We start from the raw sequence: 11,832 nt of genomic DNA, 5'->3' as shown, positions 1-11,832 counted from the left end.
TGTCTGTCACATCGCCACACTGAGCTTATCTGAGACAAGAGGTGTTTGGGACGTCACGCCTGCCCTTTTACACTTGGGGGAAACTGAGGTCAGAAAGCAAGAAGGCGCTCCCAAGGGCACACAGCCGATCCCGTCTCCCAGCCTGACACCCTTTCACCTGGTTCTGCCTTCCATGGAAACACCCTTGGGAGAAAGTGCTTCCTCTTTGCTTCTTAGGCAAAGTTCAGATTTCCTAGAAACTTCCACCTACTTTTCTAGCTGTTTCTCGTCTCCTCGCTGGCCCTCAGGGCCAATATCTACTGAGTACTTCACCCCAAAGCAGATGAAGCTCATAAGCCCTAGGTCCTCTCCCCCAGTTCTGTTCCAGAATCCAGCCAGTAGGGAAGCCCTCAGTCGTGGGGTCGTTTCCTAGAGGAAAAGGTAACCCCCAATTTGGTTGTTCTCACCCGGATTCAAGTGCTCACATATCAGGCAGTGCCAACACAGAACATTCCATCACTGTTCAAAGTGTTAAGGACAGCTGTCCTCTGAAGCAGCTGAACAAGTCTGGCCCGCTGCAATCCTTGTTTTCTAAATGAGATAACCAGCAATCGCCCCTCAAGGTCACACAGCTAGAACTGGGGTCCAAAGCCAGCGTCCTGTCCCAGGAGGCCAGAGCGGAGCGGCAGAGGCGGTGGGCTGCCCTCCCAGGGCTCGAAACACACGTGTGAATACAGACACCACTCCCCAGCGCTGTGCACGTGGGTCATTTTCCAACACGCCAGAGACGGCCAATCAGAACGTCTTCACACAGGTTGGCCATCCAGCTTTATCCACACCAGAAACTTGTGCTCTTTAGCATTTAATGATGGCTACAAATGTCTTATGTATGAAACTAGTGGTAAGGAGCTGCGCTGCCAACCCAAAGGCACATGGTTCGAATCCACCAGCAAGCTGCTCTATGGAAAAAAGATGGGCAGTCTCCTCCTGTGCAATTTACTGTCTCTGAAAACCCACTAGAGGGTCGGCTCTGAGTTAGTTCTGACTCAGTGGTACGTAACAAGTGGTTTCTATTTTATTATTATTATTATCATCATCATTTGTGTACCATCAAATCAGATCTAACTGGTACAGGAGGAGATTATCCCTCCTTCTCCAGCAGAGCATCTGGTGGATTCGAACTGCAGCAGTAGTTTCTTAATTAACCTACCCTCCTCTCCCAAAACTGCTGCGGGTCAAGTGATTCTGACCAAGAGGGCCAAGAAGAACTGCACCCCATGGGGTTTCCAAGGCTGTAAGCTTCACAGAGGCACAACACCCCACACTTCTCTCCCACACAGCGGCTACTGAGTTTGAGCTGCCGGGACCTTTCAGTCAGCAGCCGAGCACTTCAACCACTGTGCCACCGGGGCTCCTTAAACAGTCAAATCATTACTCCCACGGGGATCCGGAAAGACAGGGTAATGGTGGACACAGTTCAATGGTGACTATGTTTAAAAAACATAGTGAATTAATCTTACAAAACATGGTGAATGGGAATGAGTATATGAAACACAATGTGAATGGAGGATAGTGTGAATCACTATATACGCAAACTCTGTAGCAAACCAATATTTAAAGGAGAAAAAGTATTCACTTTTCTCCTTGATAAGTAAAAGAAAAACCTCTTCCATTATGAGGGAGGGGGCGGGCAGGGAGAAAAGTGCAACAATGAATGACTGGAAACCCTAAGTCTCTGTAAACTTTCATTAAAATTAATAAAAAAACCCACACTTTTATATTTTAGAAAAAAGTAGGTAAATAATCCCCTAGGTGTAGAATTAATGTTCAGACCTATTAACTGGCTCAAATAGCTGAGACTCACTTCCTAACCTTGTACAGAGAGACGAGAAAAAGCTTCAGTCCTGGGCAGTCTGTGACCAGCTAGTAACTTGGAGGGATCCAGACTGCTTGATCCTCGGAAGGCGGACGCCGCGGCTGCTGCGCAGCTGACTCTGACTCAGAGAAGCCGTACAGGACGCAGCAGAACAGCCCCGAGACGGTGAAGCTCTATGGAAGCAGACTGCCACGCTGCTGTGGGATTTGAACCACCAAGCTTTCACAGAGCAACAGGCTAATCACCGTGGCACCAGGGCTCCTCCCACAAACTCAGAAATACCCAGAATCCTTACAACAGTGAGACAAAGAGGGAAAGCAACTAACTATTCCATTTACCTTTCTCTCAATGACCAAGGAGGATAGAAGGAGAATTGATGCCTTTGAGCTGTGTTGCTGGAGAAGAGTATTGAGAATACCATGGACTGCTAGGAAAACAAACAGATTTGTCCTGGAAAGGGTTAAACCGGGTGGCAAGGATTCTGAGGCTCCGTCTAACATACTTTGGACATGTTGTGAGGAGAGACCGGTCCTTGGAGAGGGACATCATGCTTGGGAGGGTGGAGGGACAGCGCAGGAGAGGAAGGCCCTCTATGAGGTGGATTGATTCAGTGACTGGGATAATTGGGATGGGAGTGTCAGAGACAGTGCAATTGGCACAGAACAGAGCGGAGTTTAGGGCTGTTGTACATAGGGTTGCTAAGAGTTGCAAGCGACTCAACGACACATAACAACAACAACAACATTTAAGTGGGGGGGGGAATGTTCCATTTAAGAAACATGAAGGTCAAAGCACTAAAAATGGGCAGAATGCTGGAAACGCTGCAATGAGTTTTGTTGGGTATCCTGTGGGTCCTCATTCACAGCAAACCCACACCCCTAACAGAATGAAACACTAGCTAGTCCTTCATGGAACATGCTGTCGTCGTTGTTAAGTGTTATCGAGTCACAGGTGACTCAGAGACCCTATGAACGAAAGTCCTCAACACTTGTGTAACTTTCATCCTTTCTCCAGGTTCATAGGGTTTCCAGAGGCAAGCTACTTATGGACGTGGATGTCACTCCTGCTTCCAAGCTTGTTTTAATTGGGGAACTCCCTCAAACACTGTCCGCCACGGGTGACCATTTACCACATTTGATACATCAGTATCACAGGGTTCAGCTTCACAGCAACCACAAGTTACCTCTGTACAGCAAGTGGACAGACCAGGGCCATACGACCTAGAAGAATGCTTGACCAAAAACAATTAAAAACAGGCCTGAGGGCTGCGGATTAAAGTCACCCACCTTTGGCTTGGTAGCATCACTTTCTGTTCACTAGGCCAAATGGTCTCTGTCTATGGAACACAGAGGCTATGAATTCTGTGTTTGCTAGTCGAATGTAATGTCTGCCAGGCAGAACCTGGTCTAAGACATTTTATTATAACCAGATGGTGAAGGGATTGTCCCCTTGGCCTCCTGGAAGTTTCTGAGGCCACTGTTAAGCACCAGAAGAATCAGAGATATATCAGCCAGCAAGGCTTCCTCGGACCTGTTGGTTGCTATGAACTGAGTAGCTTTGTCCCAGCGTGGCTCCCGGCACCTGGATGCAGCCTGGCCTGAGGCTGCCCTTGGCTGAGTTCTCCACATGTTGAGTTTTGGTCACAGTTTAAAATGCCTGGGGAAGGGAAGGCAGAGATATCCCTCAAGCAGACAGCACATAAACCCTAAGAAAAAGGCAGGAATGAAACCACGAGAGACAGGAGGATCGGTGAAAGCCTCGGTTTAATTAGAGACATGATCGAACGATTGATTATCGATCAACGGACCGACTGATCGTCAAGTGGACAACACACAAGAAGCTCACAGGGGTCCTGCACCCACCCTGGGGAGAGGAGCCCTGACTGGGAGTGGGAGGCCCCTCTTGCCAGTCACCCTGGCTCCTGGGGAATGGGGAGGGGGCAGAGGCTCTGCCCAGCCCTGGGCCCGGTGGTGACCCGACGTCCCCGGGTCTATGGTACAGTTGATATAATACAGCAGGAGTGGAAATCCTCCTTCCGGAGGCCCTGCCCTCCTTGCCCTGACGGGGCAGCCAGGGGAGGGCAGGATATATTTTCCCTTTTTGCCTCTAGAATAATTTACAAACCAACCTGACCGCATGTACAAAAGAAGAGAGAAGGGAAAAAGAAAAGGCCCGCTCCAGTCACCGGCTAAGACAGAAACTGCTTTTGCTACAAAAATAAACCCTGTACAGCATCCTGGGGGTGGGAGCGAGTGCCGCTCACCTCTGGGGTGGACAGATGGAAGGCTAGGCTGGGGAGGACTGGATGGGGGGGGGCTACAGTACCGTGTGATCTGAACCAGGGGGGGATGTGCAATGAAAGAGAGACAGCCCCTGCCTTTGCTGAGCTGCAGAGGCCAAGCTGAGGGGCATCGGGGGAGGGGGATCCTTCCTTCTAAGCGGTGTGCCCCCATGGCTTGGAGAAGGTGGTCTTGCATCTCATCTGTCCTATTGCTCATGATCTTGCCAAGGTGAAAGGGGCAGGTGGGTTAAGGGGGTGCCCAGGGGTGGGTGGGCCAGCAGAGAAACGCCTCCAGTGCTGGGGTGGGAAGGGGCGCCCAGGAAGGGGGGTGTGGGTGTACACCGTTATTGCTTCCTCCGAGGGCCAGGGGATGAGGTATGGTCAGAGTCAGGGGTGTGTGTATGGGGGGGGGAGTGCCCAGGACGGGGGCTCTGAGCCTGGCCCCACCCCACTCGAGGTGCAGCTGGGAGCCACTGCAACCCCTTCTCCTATGGCCACGGGGATCATTTAAGGCAGAAACAAGAGGAGAAGCAGCTGGAAAAGGGGTGCAGGTTGGAGCTGCACCCCCCTCAAAACGGAAAAAATCCCAAATGAACTGGAAGGGCAAGGGGGCAGCACAAGGAGGGTGGGGGTCAAGCCTTTAACCAAACCGCAGGCCCAAAGCTGGCGGCATGAGTGACCCTTCACCCCTAAAGTGAACAGCTGCCCCACACACCCCATCCCCCCAGTAAGTATTGCCAGGTTTGTGCAAAAATGAAGCGGAAGACTTCTGGGGGGTGGGGGTGGGGATGGGCAGGAAGCCAGGGAGAGGCGGACTGGGGGCTCCCACAGTGAACCCCCCCAGTCCCACCCAGAATGGCTATTCCTGGCCGAGTTCTGGAAATCTTCCCCAATTCAGGAGAAAAGCCCAGAGGGGACCCCCCCTCCCACCCTGGTGCTGGCCCAGGCTGAGGGGCCGGAAGACAGCCAGGAACCTGGGGCGGGGGGCGGGGTGTGGGAGTCCGGAACAGGAGCGTCTACAGTTGCTGTGTTTCATTCTTTTTTTTTTGTTAGTTTTTTCATTTTTCTAAAAATGTTAACAATTAAAATTCAAAAAATAAAATCCCTTCCCAGACCTCAGCCCCTAACCCCCACCTCCAAAAAAAGGCCCCGTGGGTGGTGGTGGGGGGAGGGGGGAAAAAAAGAAAAGAGAAAAAAACCCTACTTTTCTGTTTTCTTTTTTCTCAGGCCCAAGAGTCTTTGAGGCAGCGAAGGAGGTGGTCGGGGAGTGATGGTGAAAAGGGGCCGGGTGGGACACAGGGGCTGGTGTCCAGGGCTCAGGTGGGGCCAGAACCTGGCCCCCATCTGCTGGGAGCCAGAGATGTGGCTGGGTCCTGGTCACCTGTGCCCGTGCGCGCACTGCCCACTCTCCTGGCATCCTGCTGCTGTTCCCTTTCGGTCCCCACCTCGGCTGGTGTGGAGGGGAGGCCCAGGAGGCCCGGTAGTGGGGTCCTCAAGGCAGGCAGAGAGGGCCTCTCAGGGGACAGGGCCGGGGAGATGCTGTGGCTTATGGCATCCGGAACCATGGACGTGTCCTGGGACAGAGACTGGTCCTGCCCCTGCCCCACAGACCCCATCCTGACCGTGTCTGCTGGCTGTGTTGAGTACCTCTCCTCTACCTCTGTGCAGACATCCTGGCCCTTGACTTCCACGGGGTCTTCAGCTGGGGCAGCAGCGTCCAGGACCTTGGCAGAAGGGTCTTCAGCCGCGGTGGGCACCTTCCGGGCTAACGACAGTTCTTGCACTGTGAATGCATCTGGGGCCGTGGCTGTTAACTGAGCTGTGATCACCTCCTCTTCCTCTTCCTCCTCCAGAGTCAGCTCAAACTGGAACTTGTCAGGTGGGGGGAAGTGGCCTGGCCCCCCAGGCTCCTCCTCGGGCGGTGGGGAAGGGCTCTGCCGGATGGCACTGTAGTACCAGTCCCGGTTGTCCTCCAGCGTATCCAGGATGTCCTGGGCATCGGGGTGGACCAGGTCGGCCCACGTCTCCCACAGCGGGTGCACGATGTAGTCGATGAAGCCCACCTGGGGAGGAGAGAGGCGGCATCAGCAGGGAAGCCGAGATGCATGTGCACACGAGAAGCAGCAATTTTACTTCTCCAGATCCATCCTGCAGAAGTTCTCGTACAAGTTAAGAAAACACAGCACAAAATCACACAGGAGAATGTAAACTAAAAACTGGAAACACCTCACTCTGTAAAGTCCTTACGCTGATGGGGGATTTAGTTGAGGTTTTTAAATCATGGCCCATTACAGGAGGTCACTACAGGTTATGGCACCAGTGAGACTACCTCATGGTAGACAGGTAACACCATGATTCCTTTCTCTCCTCTTTTTTTGGATGGGTTGTTTTTTTTTTAATTTATTTAAGGTACAAAGGAGCAACGATGTCAGTCTGGAGACTAAGGTGCACCTGATACAGGTCATGGTCTTTGCAATCAGTTGCTATGCATCAGAGAGCTGGACAATGACTAGGGATGATAGAAGGAGAGTTGATGCCTTTGAGCTGTGGTGCTAGAAAAGAGTATTGAATATAGCACGGACTGCTAGGAGAACAAACAAGTTCATCCTGGAGAGGGTGAATAAAGCCAGGCTGCTCCATGGAGTCAAGGATTCTGAAGCTTCATCTGACACACTTTGGACATGCAGCAAGGCAGGATCAGTCCTTGGAGAGGGACATCATGCTTGGGAGGGTGGAGGGACAGTGCAGGAGAGGAAGACCCTCATGAGATGGACTGATTCCGTCACTGGGGTAATGGGGATAGGTGTGTCATAGAGAGTAAAGTTGGCAAGAGATAGAGCAGGGCTTAGGGCTGTTGTACATAGGGTCGCTATGGGTCGGAAGCGACTTGATGGCACCTAACAACAACAATAAAAGAAAGTTAAGTTTATTAGAAAGTTAAGTCCCAAGGATGAGACAGACCTTCCACCTTAGAAAGACTGGGGGATATATTTTTAAATTTTGTTGTTATTGTTGAAAATGTACCCAGCAGGACCTACATCAATTCAACTGTTTCTACCAGTCTGCACAATTCAGTGACATTTTAAGTTGTGCAACCAGTCTGATTCCATGTAGATAATTCTGCAAAGAGCACAATGCTCAAGGCAAACATTCTTTCAGAGTTAAGATCAATTGCTGTTTGGTTTAAAGTAGTCTGGTTTTACGGTTTCTAGATAATAGCAGAGCTCGTTCAGCCTCCATTGTTCCAGAAACCATGGATTAGTCTCAGGGGGTTGTCCAGCCTCAATGGTCCCAGGAAGTCTGGATTCCATGAGAATCTGGGATGGTGTTCTGCTCCCTCCCCTCCTTAATCACAGTGCCCTGATGTTCTCCTGGAAGGCACAGCATTCAGCTGAAAATTCTCTTTCCTCATCTCCCCAGCAAACAGAACATGACTACGTGACCACGTACGGGTAGAAGATGCTCTGGGGCTGCCTCAGTCATCACTGGCCCTTCCTCCCTGACGTGTACCCAGAATCCACTGCACTGGTGCCTATGAGAATACATCCTGGAGGTGCAGCGGTTGAGAGCTTAGCTGCTAACATAAACATCGGTGGTTCGAACCCACCAGCTGCTCCATGAGAAAATGTGGTCATCTGCCTCTCTAATTCCTGAGGCCACATCCCTTTGCCCTAAAGAGATGAGGCTGTTGTGGTTTTGTGCTGTTGGGTCAGAACCGACCCAGAGCTGACCCTCCAGCAGGTTTTCAGAGGCAGTTAATCACATAGGAGGAGACTGCTGGTGTACTTGAACCACGTACCTTAACGGTTTGCTACAAGTTGCAATCACCGTTAAAGCCATGGCTTTGGAAAGCAATGGCTTGTGAATGTTATCAATTGTATCAACATGCAATTGCCAGCAAGTGCTCAGCGAATTCCCAGTGGATGACACATACACCAAGTTGATGCCCTTTTACCACTTGGCGGGATCCCAGTGTCCGTGAGGCGTCCCTGAAGATGGCAGCCCCACTCTTCAAAGGGCGGCACAGAAACCCCAGAGGCTCCTGACATGGGCCGACTCTGTGGTGCCTCTGTCCCTGTAACAGAGCCCCTCTCCCTAGACCTTGTCGTACACGGGCATGTTACCAGGAGGCGTCAGTCCTCAGAAAAGGACATGACGCTCAGAAAAGTAAAGGGTCGGTGAAGGAGAGGAAGACCATCAAAGAGGCGGACGGACTCAGCGAGTGGAAGGACGCACTGAGGCAAAGCACAGACTGTGAGCGTGGGGCAGGATCCCGCAGCTCCTGCTCTGCTGGCCCTCGGGTTGCTATGAGTCAGGGCTGACTGGACAGCGCCTCACAGCAACAGCCTTTACCTGGAGTCCCTGGGGCAAACAGGCACTCAGCTATTACGAGCTAGAGGATTGATTGCTCAGACTCGTCCAGGGGCAACCTGGTCATCTACTTCTAAAAGGCCTTGAAAACGTTCTAGTCTGCACACACGGGGTCGCCACACGGAAGCATCAACTTGACCACAACTAGCTAGGGCCAGCATCAAAAGTTTTCTTATCACAACAAGATAAAGGTAAGTAACCCAACTGAAAAATGGACACAGGATATGAATAGACACTTCACCAAAGATGGCCAACAAGCACATGAAGAAACGTTCAAAAGCCCTAGCTCTAAGAGAGATGCAAATCAAAACAACTATGAGATATCATCTCAAACCAGTCAGAAGAGCAACATTTAACGGAACGGCAAACATCAAATGCTGGTGAGGTTGTGGAGAAACTGGAACCCTTATTCACTATTGGTGGCAGTATAAAATGGTGCAACCAACCACTGTGGAAGGCGGTATGGTGCTTTCTCAAAAAGCTGCAAATAGAGACATCATTTGACCCAGCAATTCCACTACTGGGAATTTACCCTAAAGAAACCAGAACTGCCACCCAAGCAGATAGATACACACCCATGTTTACTGCGGCTTTGTTCACAATAGCAAGGAGTTGGAAACAACCTAAGTGCCCATCAACAAACAAATGGATAGAGAAGCTGTGGTATATTCACACAATGGAATACTATGCAGCATTGAAAAACAAGGAATTCATGCAATATTATACAAAATGGATGACCCTGGAAGACATTATGCTAAGTATCTCAGTCACAAAATTACAAATACTGCATGGTACTACTGTTGTAAAACAGGACTGACATTCGGGTTGAGGGAAGACAGAAAAGGAGGGGAGATGTATATTGCATTGAAACAGATGAGGGAAAGAACTGTTTAAAAGGAACATATGAATGGGTATTCTTGTCATTACAGAAGTCCAGAGTGAAGGCTGCACAGTGGAGTGGACTTGGGGGGAGAGGGACTGCTTAACAATCAGTATTTTTCTTTTCAAGGAGAAGAGTGAAATGTGGAAGAGGGGGTGGGTGGGGAGAAAAGTGCAACAATGAATGTCTGGAAACCCTAAGTCTCTGTAAATTTTGATTAAAATTAATTTTTTTAAAAAAGTTTTCTTCTGTGTTGTTGTTATGTGCCGTCGAGTCGCCGGTGACTCACAGAGACTCTCTGTACCACAGCCCTAAAACCTGCTCTACCCTGTGCCAATCTGTCTCCCACATACCTACCCACCCCAGCCCAGTCACTCAATCAATCCACCTTTTAGAGGGTCTTCTTCTTCTGCACTGTCCCTCCACCCTCCCAAGCATGACATCCCTGCATGAGAGAGGAAAAAAGAAAATAAAGCTTTAGCTTACATAAGTCACTGTGACTTCTTAACAGCTAGAAACCTAAATGTCTGTCAACAACAGAAGGACCCAACGGCCCATTATCTGGGAGTGGCAGTTTGAAGCCACCAGCCGCTTTGCGGGAGAAGGATGGGCAGTCTCCTCCAGTGTGACTAACTGCTTCTGAAAACCACCGGAAGGTCAGCTATGGGTCAGTTCCGACTCAAGGCACACAACAACAACAACAACAAGAGGATAAACTCAAGTCTTTTGTGTCACACACAGAAAAAGTCTCCAAGTTCTTGACTGCAATAAATGCAAACTGTACAGTAAAACTAAGGAGCTTTGGTGGACTAGCGGTGAGAAGCTGTGCTGCAATCCCAAAGGCACACAGTTCAAATCCACCAGCTGCTCCACGGGAGAAGGATGGGCAATCTCCTCTTCTGCAATTTACTGCCTCTGACAACCTGCTGGAGGTGTCAGCTAGGATTCGACGGCACACAACAACAACATGGTAAACCTACATCCTGATAGAATGAAAGTTGGGGGAAAAAACCCACAAACATCCCAAACCACCTAGACCTATAAATTACTGAGTTGCCTACAAGCACAATTGTATGAAGCAGTAACAGAACAGGTTCTTAAGGGGTGAGGACGGGGAGTACAGATTCTTTTTCTTACTACGGTATTTTCTTTTTTTTTTTTTTACTACGGTATTTTCAACTGACTGGAGGAGGGTCGTATTTGTTCCCATTCCCAAAAGAGAAATTACCAGACAGTATCATCAATATTACATGTGAGTAAAATCTTGCTGAAGATCATTAAAAAACATTTTAGAACAGCACATTGACGTAGAAATGCCAGAAGTTCCGGGTGGATTTAAAAGAAGCCACAGCTTCTTTTCTTTTCTTTTCTGCTGATGTGAGATGGATCTTGGTTAAACTGAAAGCAGAGTATTCCAGAAGGATATATATTTGGATTTTTATGGACTATGCGAATGTATTGGGCTTTGTGGATCATAACAAATGATGGCTGACGCTGAAAAGACTGGGAATCTCACACTCAATGCTGCTCATGTGAAAGTGAGAGTTAAACCAAGAAACGGGTACAAACAGAACAAGTGAATATGGCGTGGTTCAAAAGCAGGAAAGGGGTGCAGCATGGCTATAACCCTTCTCTAAGCCTCTTCAATCTGTATGCATAACAAATCATCTGAGAAGCTGGACTATATGAAGAATGTGGCAACAGGATCAGAGAAAGACTCAGGAACGTGTGTTATGCGGATGAAAACTCGTTATTTGCTGAAAGTGAGGAGGACTTGAAGCACTTGCTGCAGAGGATCAAAGACTACAGTCTCCAATGTGGCTTGTTGTGAACCACTGAGCTGGAAATGATCCACGGCTGACCCTCCAGCAGGTCTGCAGAGGCAGTAAATCAGACAGAAGCGGATGGTCCGTCTTTCTCCTGTGGAGCAGCAGCTGATGGATGTGAACCACTTGCCTTCAGGATTGCAGCACAGCTTCTTACCACTAGGCAACCAGAACTCCCTTCAAAATGAGTTACATCAAGAAAACAAAAATCCTCACCACTGAGCCAATAGGCAAACATCATGACAGACACAGAAGAGACAGAAAGTGTCAATAATTTCATCTTACTTGGATCCAAAATTAACACCCTTGATACCAGCAGCCAGGAAATCAAAAGACGTGTTGAGCCCCTCAACAAAGGAATGGATAGAGAAGCTCTGGTATATTCACACAATGGAATACTATGCAGCACTGAAAAACAAGGAACTCATGAACTATTATGCTAAGTGGATGACCCTAGAGGACATTATGCTGAGTGAAATATCTCAGTCACAAAAGGACAAATATTGCAGAGGGCCACTGTTGAAAAATGGGACTGACATCAGGGTTGAGGAAGGGGAGAATGATGTATACTGCATTGCAACAGATATGGGAGAGAACTGTTTAAAAGGGACATATGATT

General features: G+C 49.3%; 1 protein-coding gene across 1 annotated transcript in view; it reads right to left on the bottom strand.

Annotated features, from left to right (window-relative positions):
- Positions 1–5,452: 5,452 nt before the first annotated feature.
- Positions 5,453–11,832, bottom strand: part of PDE4A (phosphodiesterase 4A, cAMP-specific) — a 46,213-nt gene continuing 39,833 nt past the window's right edge. The window contains exon 15 of the mRNA XM_006898842.1: positions 5,453–6,199. Within this exon, the coding sequence (XP_006898904.1) occupies positions 5,453–6,199 (747 nt within the window). The remainder of the gene's footprint in view (positions 6,200–11,832) is intronic.

Source organism: Elephantulus edwardii, unplaced genomic scaffold, assembly GCF_000299155.1.
Source record: "Elephantulus edwardii isolate Elephantulus edwardi_28Jun2011 unplaced genomic scaffold, EleEdw1.0 scaffold00237, whole genome shotgun sequence".
In the NCBI taxonomy this organism is placed as follows: Eukaryota; Metazoa; Chordata; class Mammalia; order Macroscelidea; family Macroscelididae; genus Elephantulus; species Elephantulus edwardii.
Note: the sequence above shows the minus strand (reverse complement) of the source record. Positions and strands in the feature narration are given on the sequence as shown.